Source organism: Oncorhynchus mykiss, chromosome 5 (genome assembly GCF_013265735.2).
Source record: "Oncorhynchus mykiss isolate Arlee chromosome 5, USDA_OmykA_1.1, whole genome shotgun sequence".
Lineage (NCBI taxonomy): Eukaryota > Metazoa > Chordata > Actinopteri > Salmoniformes > Salmonidae > Oncorhynchus > Oncorhynchus mykiss.
In genome coordinates this window covers 66,767,128-66,786,033 of record NC_048569.1, presented here as the reverse complement: position 1 = coordinate 66,786,033, position 18,906 = coordinate 66,767,128, and the positions used below count along the sequence as shown (strand labels likewise).

At 42.6% G+C, this 18,906-nt stretch overlaps 2 protein-coding genes across 13 annotated transcripts; both read right to left on the bottom strand.

Annotated features, from left to right (window-relative positions):
• Nucleotides 1–512: 512 nt before the first annotated feature.
• Nucleotides 513–9,216, bottom strand: LOC110524392 (vacuolar protein sorting-associated protein 4B). 2 transcript variants are annotated; one of them, XM_036978136.1, is made up of 11 exons: nucleotides 9,192–9,216; nucleotides 8,098–8,209; nucleotides 6,269–6,419; nucleotides 4,265–4,326; nucleotides 3,978–4,097; nucleotides 3,656–3,812; nucleotides 3,350–3,498; nucleotides 3,071–3,152; nucleotides 2,645–2,864; nucleotides 2,339–2,479; nucleotides 513–1,965 (listed from the first exon to the last, which is right to left on the bottom strand). In XM_036978136.1, exons 1-11 carry the CDS (start codon nucleotides 9,195–9,197, stop codon nucleotides 1,864–1,866), a joined length of 1,302 nt encoding a protein of 433 aa, XP_036834031.1. In that variant the 5' UTR covers nucleotides 9,198–9,216; the 3' UTR covers nucleotides 513–1,863. The 2 variants fall into 2 exon arrangements, with proteins under 2 accessions (XP_036834031.1, XP_021459664.1); XM_021603989.2 differs by lacking the exon at nucleotides 9,192–9,216 and adding an exon at nucleotides 8,521–8,858.
• A 99-nt stretch (nucleotides 9,217–9,315) lies between these two features.
• On the bottom strand, nucleotides 9,316–17,020 carry LOC110524391 (ankyrin repeat domain-containing protein 29). Of its 11 annotated transcripts, none has more exons than XM_021603985.2 (10): nucleotides 16,730–17,017; nucleotides 15,674–15,784; nucleotides 15,070–15,168; nucleotides 14,692–14,757; nucleotides 14,388–14,486; nucleotides 10,808–10,906; nucleotides 10,544–10,642; nucleotides 10,222–10,317; nucleotides 9,956–10,054; nucleotides 9,316–9,844 (listed from the first exon to the last, which is right to left on the bottom strand). In XM_021603985.2, the coding sequence occupies exons 1-10, from the start codon at nucleotides 16,739–16,741 to the stop codon at nucleotides 9,761–9,763; spliced, it is 864 nt and encodes a 287-aa protein (XP_021459660.1). In that variant the 5' UTR covers nucleotides 16,742–17,017; the 3' UTR covers nucleotides 9,316–9,760. The 11 variants fall into 11 exon arrangements, with proteins under 11 accessions (XP_021459660.1, XP_021459658.1, XP_021459662.1 ...); XM_021603983.2 differs by having other exon boundaries at nucleotides 14,692–14,790; nucleotides 16,730–17,016; XM_021603987.2 differs by having other exon boundaries at nucleotides 14,692–14,790; nucleotides 15,615–15,784; nucleotides 16,730–16,996.
• Between the last annotated feature and the right edge of the window lie 1,886 nt (nucleotides 17,021–18,906).

Genomic DNA, 18,906 nt, shown 5'->3' with positions numbered 1-18,906 from the left:
GAACATGAATAGACTGACGAGTTTCAGAAGAAAGTTCTTTGTTTCTGGCCATTTTGAGCCTGTAATTGAACCCACAAATGCTGATGCTCCAGATACTCAACTAGTCTAAAGGCCAGTTGTATTGCCTCTTTAATCAGACAACAGTTTTCAGCTGTGCTAACAATTGCAAAAGAGTTTTCTAATGATCAATTAGCCTTTTAAAATGATAAACTTGGATTAGCTAACACAATGTGCTATTGGAACACAGGAGTGATGGTTGCTGACAATGGGCCTCTGTACACCTATGTAGGTATTCCATTTTAAAAATCTGCCGTTTCCAGCTACAATAGTCATTTACAACATTAACAATGTCTACACTGTATTTCGGATCAATTTGATGTTATTTTAAATGGACAAAAAATGTGTTTTTCTTTCAAAAACAAGAAAATTGAAAAGTGACCCTAAACTTTTGAACGGTAGTGTATTGAAATATACAACCATCCAAAGATGTGTAAAGTAAAACCAAACATCAGTAATTTCAATAAGTAATATTTTTATTTACATATACACCAAGATTAGAACACAACTGGATACCTCTGGAACATCCCAGAAAAAAAAACCTGAATATATATTTCTAAGGAAACCCCACAGCCATAGATGTTAACAGTATTTTCAAAAGAAAACATAATGACCATTCTTCTTTTATGAAGAAAAACCCCTCCCTTCTCAGCATTGTTCAACGCTACACTAATCTCATCCCAGTGACCAGACAATATTTGTGAACAGCTCAAATGAGAATGAATGACTATACTGTACATTGAGATTTATAGCATTTTTTGTGTTAAGTCAGGTTATAGAAAGAACTGTATACAATCATAAGTAAGTAACTGTCTGAATATGTGTCTCTTTCATAGGGTGTCTGAAGTTTCATCGGCTTTAGTAGTAAGTGAGAGAGGATATACATTGATTCTCTTTCAAGGCACAACTTGTACAAAACATTTGAAGTGGGCAAAAATGTATGAAGTACAATTGAAGGGCTACAGGTTAAAAAAATGACCAAACATTATTGCACACTCAATTACTGATTCATCTTTCAGATCAATCATTGGGTTTTATTTCATTATAACATAGCCCCACCCACCCATCCCAAAGTACTTTTACTTGCTGTTGAACAGCAAGGAACTCAGACTAATGCCTTCTTTCAAAAACAGCCTACAGCAAAATAATATGAATATTGTACAAAAAAAGACAATGAAAGGAAGTTGAAATCAAATTAAAGTTGCTGATATTTAATCATGATATGGTCCGCTTCAATGAGTGCTACTCCACCAACACAGAGTGAACGTTACAGACTTAGCCGTTCTTGGATACAACATGAATAAATAAATAAAAACTTAACTAGGTCCTAGTTAAAGTTCAAGTTTAACTAGGTCCTAGTCAAGTAAACTAACTAGGTCCTAACACCATACAGTACAACAAAACCTGCAATCCTCATCTATCTTGTCAAGTCATAGATGTACTTCAAGGAGTAAAGGCCTTTTGGAGGAGTTTGCTGTAATGCACCATGCATTGTTAGTTTGATGCCATCAAGGCAAAAACAGACACTTTAGTGTTTTAAAGCATACATTCTGAATACATTGCTTGAATCCATATTCTTTGAGACCATCACCATCTTAAACATTAGTCAACCTTATCTGGCTTCGTAAAAAAAAGAAAAAAGTAATGTACTATGGGTATGTATTAGCAGAATAAGCAAACAAATCAACATACATGAAACCCCTTTGTAACTTGGAGAGAAAGTAGAATAGTAAATACAAGCCTGAGAACCAGTGGAGGAAAAGGACAAGAGAAAGGAAAGTTGGGTTTGCATTATCTGGTTGAGTGTTAGCCTTCCTGACCAAAGTCCTCTGTGAACTTCTTGAGTTTATCCAAGTCCTGCTCGTTCACGGTTGGCTTGGTGTTGTGCAGTGACCTCAGCATATCAGCCTGTAAACAGCACATCACAAAGGTCAATTAGTAGGGCTGGGACGATACCAGTATCTCAATATTTTTGCAAAAATGAAAATGCGAAGCAGATCAAACAATCTTTGTTTGGATATTAAAAACCTGCTGTATGTAAAATAGTGTGATATAGCTTGGAACATAACTAAAATGTGACTCTGGATGACAACATAATGATGTTTGTTCCCAACATTAGGGCTGTTTCCCCCCCAAAAAGTTACATCCGCTTCATGTTTTGTTTCCTTGCCACGATACTAACGAGAATCACGATACAGGTATCATCCCAGTCCAATCAGATAGCATCACATACTTGTTCCCTCATATTCAAAAAAAGATATGTTTTTGGGGTTCTTCTCACCATGCAAACAACAGGCTCCATGAGTTTCTCCCCATTAACATCCATCCAGGTCATCTCTATGGCGTCTGGATCTCCTGGTGAGCATGGGGTCAGGAGGTCGTCTACCACGAGGTTGGGATGGTTCCATGACGATCCTTGGACCTGGGTGTATGCAGGAGAAGACATGGACGGAACTGGATTTGTGATTACTGACGTTTCATTGACAGAGCATTCAATGCTTCCTTCAAAACTATTAGATGCTGAAAATTAAATCAATTAAGATTTGCTGCACCTAGTTGAGCCCCGCCTCTGTTGAATGTCACTTACCCGTTTGAAGTGAGTGGCCGACTGCACTTTCCTGACTGGCTGCATGAGGGCGTCCCTCACGATGACGCTGATGTCAGCTCCAGAGTAGCCTTCTGTCTTCTTACCAAGGGTCACATAGTCTGATTCAATGAGCTCACTGGGGGTGGAGCCTAGATGTAGCTTGAACATGAAGGAGCGGGCGTGCTCCTCAGGCAGAGGGATGTAGATCCGCTTCTCAAACCTGAGGCACAGAAACACGACAGCTGTGATATCTAATACGGGAATGACATATGGTGATGCATCAAGTGACAGGAGGGAATCTCATTCTTTAGTTCTAATCTTTAACAATCTGTCTAACAAGAGTCAATGGGTAAATATCCAAGGAATAATACATCTTTACAATAACATAAAGGACTTGAGATCATCAAAAGATAAATATACACAGACCTTCTCCTAATAGCAGAGTCCAATGTCCAGGGGATGTTTGTGGCTCCTAGAACCAGGACTCCATCATTGTCATTTCCAACACCTGGGAGAAGAGAGAGAAAACACTTTAAAATATACAGCTGGTCCAGTCAAATGGAAAGCCAAAAAATGTGTCGTTTTGGTGATACCTTAGAAAGAAAAAGGTTCAGTGCTAAACGACACAGTGGACAAAGCAGTTGTGTCACTACTCAAGGTACAAGGTAAACAGGATCTGAGGCCAAGCTTGGCGTAAACTCTCACCCTGCATCTGGACCAGGAACTCAGTCTTGATGCGGCGGGCTGCTTCACTCTCGTTCTCACTCCTGGAGCCACACAGAGAGTCTATCTCATCGATGAAGATGATGGAGGGCTTGTTCTCCCTGGCTAGGCTAAACAGATTCTTCACCAACCTGATGACAGAAAGAGTGGCGGCAAGTAAATAGGAGACCAATGGATGGTGTGGGAGAAGAATGAAGAGGAGGATAGAGATGGGTATGTATGAGCAATATCCTTCATATACTATTTTGATTTGATTGCATAGCCCATCCTCTTTGCCCCATCACTCACTTTTCACTTTCCCCCAGCCACTTTGACACCAGGTCAGATGAGGAGATAGAGAAGAAGGTGGAGTTGTTGGCTTCTGTGGCCACAGCCTTGGCCAGGTAAGACTTTCCTGTACCAGGAGGGCCAAAGAGCAAGATCCCTCTCCATGGAGTCCGCTTTCCTGGACACCAAAGACAAACATACTCATGTATTCTTTAATTACATGACTTCTATAGTTAATACTATCCAAGACAAACTATTTACTCTTCAGATGCATTGCTGCAAGTCACAATACATGCGTTATTATCTAGAATGTTATGTGTTGATTGAATTACATAATCCATACCTGTGAAGAGGTGAGGAAATTTGATGGGCAAGATGACAGCTTCTTTAAGGGCCTCTTTTGCACCCTCAAGCCCAGCTACGTCACTCCACTTGATGTTTGGCTTTTCCATGACGATGGCACCTGTAAGACATATAGTAGATAGATAGAAGTGGGTGAAATGTAGTACGACGTATATACATTTTTTTCATACAAATCAAATGCAGATTCAGTGTCAAAAGGCAACATTAAAGCTTGTATGAGCCTCACAAAAAATGCTGAAAAGGGAAGTAGCTGATGCTATAACTCACCCGAGAGTTGATTTTGGAACTTCTTTTTCTCTGGGTCACCTTCACCTTCATCACTCTCATTCCTGCAAAAGACATAGCAAAGTCGTTTTGACCTCACTGTACTGATAAGGAGGCCACACAAAAATTATATAAACAGTCCAAAAGACTAAAGAATCAGAACCAAATGAAGGATTGGTGAGGATTATAACGCATCTCAGGATTCATTATGCTCACTTAGGGCTGTTGTGGTGACCATAGTACCGCCACATTGGCAATCATGAGTCATGACCGCAGTAAATCTCCTTTTATGACTCTGCACATTTTTTGGTAGTACTCAACTTGCTAACTACACCGTATATACAACATTAGTGGATTTGGCTATTTGGACCACATCCGTTGCTGACAGGTATATCAAATTGAGCACACCGCCATGCAATCTCCATAGACAAACATTGGCAGTAGAATGGCCTTACTGAAGAGCTCAATTACTTTCAACGTGGCACCGTCATAGGACGCCACCTTTCCAACAAGCTAGTTTGTCAATTTCTACCCTGCTAGAGCTGCCCCGCTCAACTGTAAGTGCTGTTATTGTGAAGTGGAAACGTCTAAGACCAACAACGCCTCAGCCGCGAAGTGGTAGGCCACACAAGCTCATACAATGGGAACGCCGAGTGATGAAGCGTTTAACGCGTAAAAATCGCATGTCCTCGGTTGCAACAGTCACTACAGAGTTCCAAACTGCCTCTGGAAAAAAAACATCAGCACAATAACTGTTCATCAGGAGCTTCATGAAATGGGCTTCCATGGCCACACACAAGCCTATGACCACCATGCGCAATGCCAAGCGTCGGCTGGAGTGGTGTAAAGCTCGCCGCCATTGGACTCTGGAGCAGTGGAAACGCATTCTCTGGAGTGATGAATCTTGCTTCACCATCTGGCAGTCCGACAGATGAATCTGGGTTTGGCGGACGCCAAGAGAACACTACCTGCCCCAATTCTTAGTGCCAACTTTAAAGTTTGGTGTAGGAGGAATAATGGTCTGGGGTTGTTTTTCATGGTTCGGGCTAGGTCCCTTAGTTCCAGTTGAGGGAAATCTTAAAGCTACAGTATACAATGACATTCTAGACGATTCTGTGCTTCCAACTTTGTGGCAACAGTTTGGGGAAGGCCCTTTCCTATTTCAGCATGACAATGCCTCCGTGCACAAAGCGAGGTCCATACAGAAATGGTTTGTCAAAATCAGTGTGGAAGAACTTGACTGCCCTGCAGAGCCCTGACCTCAACCCCATCGAACACCTTTGGGATGAATTGGTACGCCAACTGCACACCAGGCCTAATCACCCAACATTAGTGCCCGATCTGGCTGAATGGAAGCAAGTCCCCGCAGCAATTTTCCAACATCTAGTAGAAACCCTTCCCAGAAGAGTAGAGGCTGTTATAGTAGCAAATGAATGCCCATGATTTTGGAATGAGATGTTCGACAAGCAGGTGTCCACATACTTCAAACAGGGGTTGATGCGTGGAGTGAAATAAGTGTTCTCTTATTTCCCAGCTGCTCATATCAAGCACATACTCCATTATAAAAAACAAAGTAGCCTACAAAACGAACCGTTGGGAAAGCGTGCGGCCTATGTTCGCCATGTCTTTTTTCCCTTTTTCTGCCCATTTGAAAATGTGCCATTCTAAATCAAAACTAGTTTTACATATTAGTAAAGACAAGATTACATTGTAGGCCAGTAGACCAACTCATATTCCGTTCTTTTGAAATACATTTACTTCATATCATATTGTTTCTTTAAACCTGACTAAAATAAATAATGGATTTATTGTATATTAAGTTGATTTATTATACTTTTTTTTATTTTAAAGTAGATGTTACAAAAGCACACATCTGTGGCTTGTATGCATGGAGGCCTGGAAATGCTAATCCTATGTTAATTAACGGCCAATTACCGTGAGACCGGCAGACTTTTGCACGACAATAACCGGCGGACATAATTTCATGACCACCACAGCCCTATTCACCCTTTGTCATCAGACCCAGACTCTTTGACAGGCTTGGCTGGAGGAGCCTTCTCCTTCTTCTTAAGGTATTCCTTCAGCTTCTCTGCTCGGTCCAGGTACTCTGCACACTTTGCCCTGATGCTTTGCTTGGCCTTGTCTCCCTGGGCCTCATCTATAGGAAAAGGAAATGGACCACAGGTTGTCACATCACATTATGCCCCAAGTCACCTCACACTTCGGGCATTTAATGTGAAAGTGAAAACTTTTAAAACAGTTTCTTTAAGAAATGATTTATGTTTACCCAGAGGTCCTCCTGTGGTCATTCCAAGTTCATTCCAAACTTTAAGATCAAAGGTGAACACATACACTCACCGGCCAGTTTATTAGCTTCATCACCCCATTCACAAAAATGGTTTGCTCCTACAGACAGTGATTGTCGTGGCTTTCTATATAAAGCAGGCAGACACGCATTGAGGCATTCAGTTAGTTTGATTGAACGTTAGAATGGGCAAAACTGGGCCTCCCGGGTGGCGCAGTGCTAGCTGTTCGTGCCCAGGCGCTGTCACAGCTGGCCTCGACTGGGAGGTCCGTGGGGCGACGCACAATTGGCCTAGCGTCGTCCGGGTTAGGGAGGGTTTGGCCGGTAGGGATATCCTTACGCTAACCAGGTCGCCAGGTGCACGGTGTTTCCTCCGACACATTGGTGCGGCTGGCTTCTGGGTTGGATGCACACTGTGTTAATAAGCAGTGCGTCTTGGTTGGGTTGTGTTTCGGAGGACGCATGGCTTTCGACCTTCATCTCTCCCGAGCCCGTACGGGAGTTGTAGCGATGAGACAAGATAGTAACTACTAACAATTGGATACCACGAAATCGGGGAGAAAAGGGGGTAAAATTAAAATAAAAAGAATGGGCAAAACTAGTGATCTAAGGAACTTGCAGCGTGGTGTTATCGGTGTATGATCATCTGTGTTAGGCGTGCCGGACCCAGCATTTCAGAAACGACTGCCCTGCTGGGCTTTTCACGCACGACAGTGCAGGTTAACCGAGAATAGTGCGACAAACAAAAAACATCCAGTGGCAGTCCTGTGGGCTAAAACAGCTTGTTGATGAGGTTGAAGGAGAATGGCAAGAATTGTGCAAGCTAACAGGAGGCCCACAAACAGACAAATAACAGCGCAGTGCAAAAGTGGTGTACAGTCTCTGGTGGCATCTCGGAACGCACAACTCGTCAATCTTTGTCACGGATGGGCCATTGCAGCAGACTACCACAGAGGATTCCACTCCTACCAGCTAAAAACAAGAAGAAACGTATCCAGTGGGCACGTGATCACCAACACGAGAAATGAGTAGTGGAAAAACACTGCTTGAAACATGACATCACATTCAGTTTACTTGAGTGGCCTGCACAGTCCCCAGACGTCAACCCAATAGAGCATCTTTGAGATTAGATGGAATGGGCTGCTCGCAGCATGAATGTATCCACCTAGACCGATTCGGACACCCCTTTGCCTCCAGATGTCGGAAATGTTCCACAGGGATGTTGGTCCATGGTGACGCAAAGTCCAATCTGCAGCAACTGCATGATGCCGTCGTGTCAGCATGGATCAACATTCTTGTGGAACATTTCCAACACCTTGTAGAATTCCCCGAATAATTCAGGCTGTTCTGAAGGCAAAGGGGGGTCCGACCCAATACTACATGGGTGTACCTAATAAACTGGCATGTGAGTGTATATTACCAAATTAAAGTGAATAGAATAACAATGTATGTGGATGTTCTGTGTTTGCAGTGTATTTCTCAAATTAAGACTTGTAAACAGCAAGTGGAACTTAGATATAAGACAACTCACACTTCACAACATGAAGGAAGTACTGAATAGAATGCTGGTACAACCGGAGAGCTTCCTCATAGTTTTTAGCTTTGTCCTCCTCTGCAGCCTTGCTTGCAAGATCTATGGCTTTCTGTAACACAATGCATGGGCAATGTTATAGAAGCGCCATAACAAAAGAGGGAAGGGCATTAGCATGTTGTTCTGCCAGATATCACTGTCATTTGGTGTAGTTTATTTTAGAATGGTATGTCAAAATGAAATGAGTAAATAATGAAACATTTCTCACATACGTACGCACCCGCGTCAAGAGTCATATTTACTAGACAAATCTAAGGATTAACGCCATCCGAAACAACAGTAGACTTGAATACAGTGTTAGCTAGCAAGCCTAGCTAGCTGGCTAATTTCGTTTGTTGTTGTCCTGGCTGGACACTCACTCACCTGTAAATTGTTATTAGCCATGGTTGCTGGATACGTACAATTGCCAAAATAAAACTTTACTCTAGTCTCAATAGATCAACGTACAATAGCTACAACACGACGTTATTAGTTCTGGTTAGTGTTTTGTTATCATTTTGGTGAAATCTTCAATTGTTCGGAATCTCTTCCGCATCAAGATGTCGAGTGTCACTTCCGCCTATGGATGTACACGTGACAGCAACAGAAAGGAGACGAGTAAAAGCTTTTTCTGACCCTTGAGGGTTATAGGTGCCAAGACAAATTTCTTCAGCCTCCTGAGGTTGAAGTGGCGTTGTTGCTCCTTCTTCACCACACTGTTTGTATGGGTGGACCATTTCAGTTTGTCAGTGATGTGTACGCTGAGGAACTTGAAGTTTTCCACCTTCTCCTCTGCGATCTCGTCAATGTGGATAGGGGGACACTCCCTCTGCAGTTTCCTGAAGTCCACGATCATCTCCTTTGTTTTGTTGACATTGAGTAAGAGGTTATTTTCCTGGCACCAGAAGAAAATGGCACAGAGGGCAGCCGTGCTTCTAGCCCCTAGGCCCTCATTTTTTTGGGTGTTATTTCTTATATTATTAGGCCAGAAAATATTTTGTTTTATTACATACAGCTGAGAATAACTTTTGGATATCAGAGCGGCAGTAACTCACCAGCATTACGACCAGGAATACAGCTTTCCCGAATCGGATCCTTTGTTCGTACCCCCCAGGGCAATTGAAGTGATTCCAAAGGCTGACCCAAAACATGTTATTTAATGAGTCACAGGACAAAATATGACAGTTATTTCACATTCCTATTTTATTTAACACATTTACAGTTTACATTTATTAATATGGAAGAAAAAAAAGGCTAAATATTTAGAAATATTACAGCACCAGGGATAAAACGTTTTATAAACAGAAACTATACAGCAAAGTTATAACAACACCTCAAAGGTAAGGGCACGCATGGCAAAATAACTATTGCCACAAACGGATACATTTTTGTAGTAGGCTACATATATAACCATCCTTTTAGCTATATCCAGTTATGGTTACTCCAAATAACATTGTCTGAAGCTGTAATTGAAAACAAGCACCATATTAATATTATTGTTGTGTGACTGAATCCTGATGGTTTGTTCTCTGTTGTTCGGAGCCCTCAGTGCATTTCTCTCCATAAAACAACCATAGTCTAAGGTTTGCGGTCATGGTCTAACCATGGACAACTAGGGTTGTCATCAACTACTTCCATTTAAGATGTGCGGTCGCAGAGCCCTCAGGATGCGATTGCTCTTTGTAAGATCTGCTGGCAGTTCATTGTTCTGCAAAGAAAAAATAACCAGTCATGAAAAAATGATCAACCTGAAAGACATCCTGAAATGCATCCTCTTCTGCTTTCCTTCTTATCCCTAGCTCACATTACAGTGATGTACCTTGTTGGGTAGTGTGGGGTCTGCGTTGGCCCCCAGCAGAAGGTTTACACTTTTATGATTGTCACCCATGACAGCAGCGTGGAGGGCTGTGGAACCATTCTGGAAATATGAAACAGTTAAGACACTTGTAACTAACAGCGGTTTCTTATCACTAAAATACTGCAAATGTTTTACAATACAATGTCTCACAATATACTTCTGAATAAAAACTACTTATGGCAAGTCAGGAGATGCCAAAGCGCAAGCTTTATCTTGATCTGTCCTACCTTGAGAAGGCCCAATGAAGGGGAGAACTTGAGGAGCTCCTCAATGACAGCGTTGTGTCCTTTGAAAGCTGCCTTGAATAGTGCAGTTGACCCGTCCTTCAATGAGATCAAAAGAAACAAGATACATTAACATTTCAAAACTTACACAAAGAAAGTCATTTAAATAAATGACTTGATTTAATATATTCATGTATTTTTTAATGTATTTTCCACGAGTAAACCCTGAAAGAGGATTTGAAAGATAAAGCAACCACATGGAGGAATATCATCTGGTCTTCGTCAACCCACTGGGCACTGACTGGGTTGCTAAAGGACTACATACTTTTCTGTCAGCATCCCGATCTGCACCACGCAGAAGTAAAACCTTCACTACTTCACTGTGTCCCATCTGGGCTGCCATCCACAGGGGGGCTGTGCCATCCTGGAGAGGGGGGGGGGGGTACGGTAGGGAGTGGAGTGAGGAGGAACAGAAGGGGAGAAAAGTTACATGGAGATAAAATAAAAGGAGGAAGAGGGTGAGACAAGAGATGAAGATGTCAGTCCCTCTATTGAGGTCCTCTATTATTGTATGGGAGTGTGGCCTCACTTCCCTAGGGTGGTTAACTTTGGCTCCAGATGACAGAAGTTGACGTATGACAGTCACATGACCCTCCTGTGAAGCAAGGAAGAGTGGAGTGGCACCATCCTAAAACATGATATTAGAAACATGTCACATCAGAAAAGTAAATGACAAAGCGATGCACTGTATGGCTTGTCCTATGAAAAACAGTGCTTTCGGAAAGTATTCAGATCCCTTGACTTTTTCCACATTTTGTTACGTTACAGCCTTATTCTAAAATGTATTAAATAGTGGTTTTTCCTCATCAATAAAAAAAATGTAAATATCACATTTACATAAGTATTCAGAACCTTTACTCAGTACTTTGTTGAAGCACCTTTGGCAGCGATTACAGCCTCAAGTCTTCTTGGGTATGATGCTACAAGCTTCGCACACCTGTATTTGGGGAGTTTCTCCCATTTTTCTCTGCAGATCCTCTCAAGCTCTGTCAGATTGGATGGGGAGTGTCACTGCAGAGTTATTTTCAGGTCTCTCCAGAAATGTTAAATCGGGTTCAAGTCCAGAATCTGTCTGGGCCATTCAGAGACATGTCCAGAAGCCACTCCTGCGTTGTCTTGACTGTGTGCTTAGGGTAGTTGTCCTGTTGAAAGTGGAACCGTCGCCCCAGTCTGAGGACCTACTTTGCTCCGCTCATCTTTCTCTCGATCCTGACTAGTCTCCCAGCCCCTGCCCTGAAAAACATCCCCACAGCATGATGCTGCCACCAGCATGCTTCACCATAGGGATGGTAGCAGGTTTCCTCCAGACGTGAAGCTTGGCATTCAGGCCAAAGAGTTTAATCTTGTTTTTATCAGACCAGAGAATCTTGTTTAGGTGCCTTTTGGCAAACTCCAAGCGGGTTATGCCTTTTACTGAGGATTGGCTTCTGTCCGGCCACTCTACCATAAAGGCCTGATTGGTGGAGTGCTGCAGAGATGGTTGTCCTTCTGGAAGGTTCTCCCATCTCCACAGAGGAACTCTGGAGCTCTGTCAGAGTAAGCATTGGGTTCTTGGTCACCTCCCTGACCAAGTCCCTTCTCCCCCGATTGCTCAGTGTAGCCTGTCGGCCAGCTCTAGGAAGAGTCTTGGTGGTTCCACACATCTTACATTTAAGAATAATGGAGGCCACTGAGTTCTTGGGGACCTTCAATGCTGCATATTGTTTTTTTGTACCCTTCCCCAGGACAGCACCTCGACACAATCCTGTCTCTGAGCTCTACGGACAATTCCTTCGACCTCATGGCTTGGTTTTTGCTTTAACAGGTTACTGTCAACTGTGAAACCTTATATAGGCCAGTGTGTGCCTTTCCAAATCATGTCCAATAAATTGAATTTACCACAGGTGGACTCCAATCAAGTTGTAGAAATCTCAAGGAGGATCAATGGAAACAGGATGCACCTGAGCTCAATTTGTAGTCTCATACTTACAGTGGGGCAAAAAAGTATTTAGTCAGCCACCAATTGTGCAAGTTCTCCCACTTAAAAAGATGAGAGGGCTGTAATTTTCATCATAGGTACACTTCAACTATGACAGACAAAATGAGGAAAAAAATCCAGAAAATCGCATTGTAGGATTTTTATGAATTTATTTGCAAATTATGGTGGAAAATAAGTATTTGGTCAATAACAAACAAGCAAGATTTCTGGCTCTCACAGACCTGTAACTTCTTCTTTTAAGAGGCTCCTCTGTCCTCCACTCGTTACCTATATTAATGGCACCTGTTTAAACTTGTTATCGGTATAAAAGACACCTGTCCACAACCTCAAACAGTCACACTCCAAACTGCACTATGGCCAAGACCAAAGAGCTGTCAAAGGACACCAGAAACTAAATGGTAGACCTGCACCAGGCTGGGAAGACTGAATCTGCAATAGGTAAGCAGCTTGGTTTGAATAAATCAACTGTGGGAGTAATTATTAGGAAATGGAAGACATACAAGACCACTGATAATCTCCCTCGATCTGGGGCTCCACGCAAGATCTCACCCCGTGGGGTCAAAATGATCACAAAAATGGTGAGCAAAAATCCCAGAACCACACGGGGGGACCTAGTGAATGACCTGCAGAGAGCTGGGACCAAAGTAACAAAGCCTACCATCAGTAACACACTACGCCGCCAGGGACTCAAATCCTGCAGTGCCAGACGTGTCCCCCTGCTTAAGCCAGTACATGTCCAGGCCAGTCTGAAGTTTGCTAGAGAGCATTTGGATGATCCAGAAGAAGATTGGGAGAATGTCAGATGAAACCAAAATATAACTTTTTGGTAAAAACTCAACTCGTCGTGTTTGGAGGACAAAGAATGCTGAGTTGCATCCAAAGAACACCATACCTACTGTGAAGCATGGGGGTGGAAACATCATGCTTTGGGGCTGTTTTTCTGCAAAGGGACCAAGACGACTGATCCGTGTAAAGGAAAGAATGAATGGGGTCATGTATCGTGAGATTTTGAGTGAAAACCTCCTTCCATCAGCAAGGGCATTGAAGATGAAACGTGGCTGGGTCTTTCAGCATGACAATGATCCCAAACACACCGCACGGGCAACGAAGGAGTGGCTTCGTAAGAAGCATTTCAAGGTCCTGGAGTGGCCTAGCCAGTCTCCAGATCTCAACCCCATATAAAATCTTTGGAGGGAGTTGAAAGTCCGTGTTGCCCAGCAACAGCCCCAAAACATCACTGCTCTAGAGGAGATCTGCATGGAGGAATGGGCCAAAATACCAGCAACAGTGTGTGAAAACCTTGTGAAGACTTACAGAAAACATTTGACCTCTGTCATTGCCAACAAAGGGTATATAACAAAGTATTGAGAAACTTTTGTTATTGACCAAATACTTATTTTCCATCATAATTTGCAAATAAATTCATAAAAAATATTACAATGTGATTTTCTGGAGAAAAAAAATCTAATTTTGTCTGTCATAGTTGAAGTGTACCTATGATGAAAATTACAGGCCTCTCATCTTTTTAAGTGGGATAACTTGCACAATTGGTGGCTGACTAAATACTTTTTTGCCCCACTGTATCTCAATACTTATGTAAATAAGGTATTTCTGTGTTTTATTTTTTATACATTTATAAAAACCTGTTTTCTCTTTGTCATTGTGGGGTATTGTGTGTAGATTGATGAGGAAAACATTGAATTTAATCCATTAGGCTGTAGAGTAACAACATGTAGAAAATTCAAGGGGTCTGAATACTTTCCGAATGCCCCGTATGGACTATAAATTGTGCCTTCCTGTATTATACTTATGCTAAAATGTTTATATTCTACTGCCATTTACTTTATGTTTGTATTATTATATTTCATTTCTTATTGTTAGCTAGCTAAATGTAAACTCAAATACCATCAACCATTTTGAAAATATTGTAATGTGATATTTTGACCATTTCACCCAGCCCTAACAGTGCATAAAACAAAATGGATATCATGTCTGACTCAGCGGTAACATGAGTGTGTGTGATTTTGTTGTTTTGTGAACTACAGCAGTGGACACTGTCAGTGGGGTTCTGCAGGGAAAAGGAGTGGTGGAAAAGAACAGACAGTGTGTGAGAGGTGTTAGGGATGCTCACATGCAGCTGATCATGGACATTGGCGCCGTTCTTCAGCAGAGTGTCCACCACCTTAGAGTGGCCATACTGGCAGGCTGCAGAGAGGGCTGTGCCACCGTCCTGCCAAACCATGAGAATACAGATTAGCCACATATCCTGGAGTGACTGGCCCATGGAATATGACTTAACACAGCAGGCATCAAACACTCGATCACTGCTGTCAGTATATTCTGTCCGTCTCCCCCTGATGTCCTCTGACTCTCTCTCACTGTAATCTCCCTCTCTCTCTCTCCCTCTCTGTCTCCAAGTAGGTGACACAGCATACCTTTGTCTGGAATTCAGTTGAGCCACCAAATTCAAAGAGCAGCTTCACTACTTCATTGTGTCCCTGCTGGGAAGCAAAGAAGAGGGCAGTGGAGCCTGTCTGAGGGTAGAAACATGCATTCAATGTCAGAAAGACCTTAAACGGACATACCTGTTCACATTTTCGCAATGATTCAAAACATCTTTACTGCTTATTGATTTCTACTTTGACCACATTAGTCTCAAAGCAACATCAATAATGCACCGACCGTTTCAACCATGTACTTCAACGTGTACTCTATGGAAAAGTGGAAGGTTGCAGTTTATCAACGAGCAACACTAAAACCGAGGTAAGTCTTATAATGACAGCAAAGTGTACTAAAGTGGTCATCTACCGTACCTCTCTCTGCAGGTTAATGTCAGTTCCCTGCATGATCAGCTCCCTGGCACAGTCATAGTGGCCGCTGTAGGACGCCACCATCAGGGCTGTGGTGCCAAACTGGAAAGAGATCGAGGCATCACAATCAATCAACACCTCAGTCCTTAAGTCCAGTCAGATCCTTGTTTACACGTCATTAAAACTGCACAGGAAAGAAACATGGTGCACATGTTTTTTAAAGTTTTGCAAGTGTTTTGGTTCTCCTCAAGACAATCTAATTACACACACACCCCTCCAAAATAACACTCCTTGCCTGATGCTCTTTCCAATCATTCACATGCCATAATCGCTAGAGAAAGTTGCTGAAACATAGTTGAACTTGTCAGCGGAGACTCGACAAAGCATTATATTTCAGATACCACGCAACAATAAACAATTAGATGTGACACACATGAAAACAGCAAGCACATAAGTGGACTTACAACACATTATTAAGACATGTATACATCCACACACACACAGAGACAGACAGACAGAAGGGTTGTAGCTCTCTCTTTCTCTCCTACCACAGGTGGTTTATGGGTAAAGCGTGCAGCTGAGCCACCAGGGCATGCAGTGTCCGTACACTGTCTCTGCAGTCGGCATCCACACGACCACTGTTGAGCAGTAATTGAAGCAGGGCCAAGTTCCCCTTACGAGCTGCCCAAAACACGGCGTTAGCAAGGGGAGTCTCCTTCTGCAGGACAAACACACATGATACATCAACTAGACATTGGTGTCAGAAAACAGACCTGTAATCAGAATAAAAGGTAACAGATCTGCAGTATCATCTCAGAATTCCAAATTGGGCATGCAATTTGTTTAGTATTGATCAGACAATGGCGGTTATAGACATAACCATTTCAAATGAGTTGCAGTCAGGCAATTCCTGTTCACAATCAATATGAATCAATATGGACAGAGGCTCTTTGCACATGCACACACATTGATTATGCTCTTGCATTGTGTATGATGTGGTTGTATGGTTTCTGGTCTGGTTGTGTGGTCTCTAACAGTCTAGCTCCCACCCACCAACATTGGTCCAAATAAATCTGTGTAAACCTAACACAGACAAGACAAAATAATACATTTTATCATGTGTCAATCAAATAATGACCAAGTCCAGTTAAATGGTTTGAAAGATAAGTATGGAATACTCTACTGCAATAATGAGGCCTCTTTATGGAAACAGTAAGTTGACTGTAATTCAATGGGGCCAAACAGTTCAAAGTTAATAGAAATTGGGATTTACTCATTTCTGGTGGATATTTCCAAATACTGCATGTGAGTGGGGCATGGTCTGCAATGGTAGGCTGTTCATGACCAGATGATGATCAACTACCTCAACACCTGTCACTCTACTCTAGTGACATGACAACCTAATCTTAGCCAGGTCAAAAGGGCAGGACTCTGACTGAAGGTCAAGCAGCAGATCTAATTTCCATAAATACATAATTATTGCGTGCAAGCCGCCTGCAGATTACACGCGCATACTCTTCATCATAGACCTATTCATAACACATTATGAGCGATGGCCGCAAAGAAAGTTAACATTCGTAGTGAGTTGATTATGCTACTCTCTTTTAATTTCAAGCTTGGTTAGAGTAGCCTATGCAGAACATCAGGCAAATGTGGAGATTACCTTGAACGACATCCTGCAGACCTCATTCGTGACTCATCTTTCTTGCGTATGCAAAAAATTGTGATGCCCTTATATTACTATAATAACTGTCTAAAATGTATTTGTTTGGACTATTTGTTGTGGCTTCTCCCGGGGTGTTGGCGCGCGGAAGGAAAAACAACACGCAGCCTATGTATATCCTCTGCAGTGCCGCTCCAGCCACACAGACTGGCGCGCTGTCTGCTCACTGACTCAATTCCGTATGGCGCTCTGTCTGCTCACTGACTCAATTCCGTGTGGTGCTCTGTCTGCTCACTGAATCAATTCCGTGTGGCGCTCTGTCTACTCACTGAATCAATTCCGCGTGGCGCTCTGTCTACTCACTGAATCAATTCCGTGTGGCGCTCTGTCTGCTCACTGAATCAATTCATTGAAGTCGTTTGTTTAAACAAATGCATTGAGTTTGATTCTGTTACAGTTTCATTTTGTGGGTAGTAGTCATATACATTAACACCAAGATAGTAGTTGGCTTACACTGAGGCAACATAGGCTATTGTTTTATATATGACACAAGGTTTTGTTCTATTCAAGGTAACGTTAGTGTAGGATTCTTTTCCTGACTAATTATATATTTAGCCATTCATTGCATTAATATAGGCTATAATGGACGGCAGGTAGCCTAGTGGTTAGAGCGTTGGACTAAATCAAATCAAAGTTTATTTGTCACGTGCGCCGAATACAACAGGTATTATAGTGAAATGCTTACTTACAGGCTCTAACCAATAGTGCAAAAAAAGGTATTATGTGAACAATAGGTAGGTAAAGAAATAAAACAACAGTAAAAAGACAGGCTATAAAGATAGCGAGGCTACATACAGACACAGGTTATTCAGGCTGATTGAGGTAGTTTGTACATGTAGATATGGTTAAAGTGACTATACAAATATGATGATCAGAGAGTAGCTGTAGAGTAAATGAGGGGTTGGTGGGTGGTTGGAGGGACACAATGCAGATAGCCCGGTTAGCCAATGTGCGGGAGCACTGGTTGGTCGGCCCAATTGAGGTAGCATGTACATGAATGTATAGTTAAAGTGACTGTGCATATAAGATAAACCGAAAGTAGCAGCAGCTAAAAAGAGGGGTTGGGGGGGCAAACAATGCAAATAGTCAGGGTAGCCATTTGATTATCTGTTCAGGAGTCTTGTGGCTTGGGTGTCAAAACTGTTGAGAAGTAGAGCGGTAGTAGAGAGAACAGTCTATGGTTGGGGTGGCTGGGGTCTTTGACAATTTTTAGGGCCTTTCTCTGACACCGCCTGGTGTAGAGGTCCTGGATGGCAGGCAACTTACCCCCAGTGATGTATTGGGCCGTACGCACTACCCTCTGAAGTGCCTTGTGGTCAGACGCCGAGCAATTGCCGTACCAGGCAGTGATGCAACCAGTCAGGATGCTCTCGATGTTGCAGCTGTATAACTTTTTGAGGATCTCAGGACCCATGCCAAATCTTTTTAGTTACCTGAGGGGGAATAGGCTTTGTCGTGCCCTCTTCACGACTGTCTTGGTGTGTTTGGACCATTCTAGTTTGTTGTTGATGTGGACACCAAGGAACTAGAAGCTCTCAACCTGCTTCACTACAGCCCCACTGATGAGAATGGGGGCGTGCTTGGTCCTCCTTTTCCTGTAGTCCACAATCATCTCCTTAGTCTTGGTTACGTTGAGGTATAGGTTGTTATTCTGGCACCACCCCACCAGGTCTCTGACCTCCTCCCTATATGCTCCTCCATCTCGTCGTTGTCGATGATCAGGCCTACCACAGTTGTGTCGTCTGCAAACTTAATGATGGTGTTGGAGTCGTGCCTGGCCATGCAGTCGTGGGTGAACAGGGAGTACAGGAGGGGACTGAGCACGCACCCCTGGGGAGCTCCAGTGTTGAGGATCAGCGTGGCAGATGTGTTGCTAGTAACCAAAAGGTTGCAAGATCGAATCCCCGAGCCGACAAGGTAAAAATCTGTTGTTCTGCACCTGAACAAGGCACTGTTCCTAGGTCGTCATTGAAAATAATAGTTTTCTCTTAACTGATTTGCCTAGTTAAATAAATATAAAACATAAGGCATTTACAAGCAGAATCTGTGTTTGAGGAAAGAACTGTGTTTACTTAATTATTTACCTAACTAATTATCTATCTGTTTTCTTAATGGCT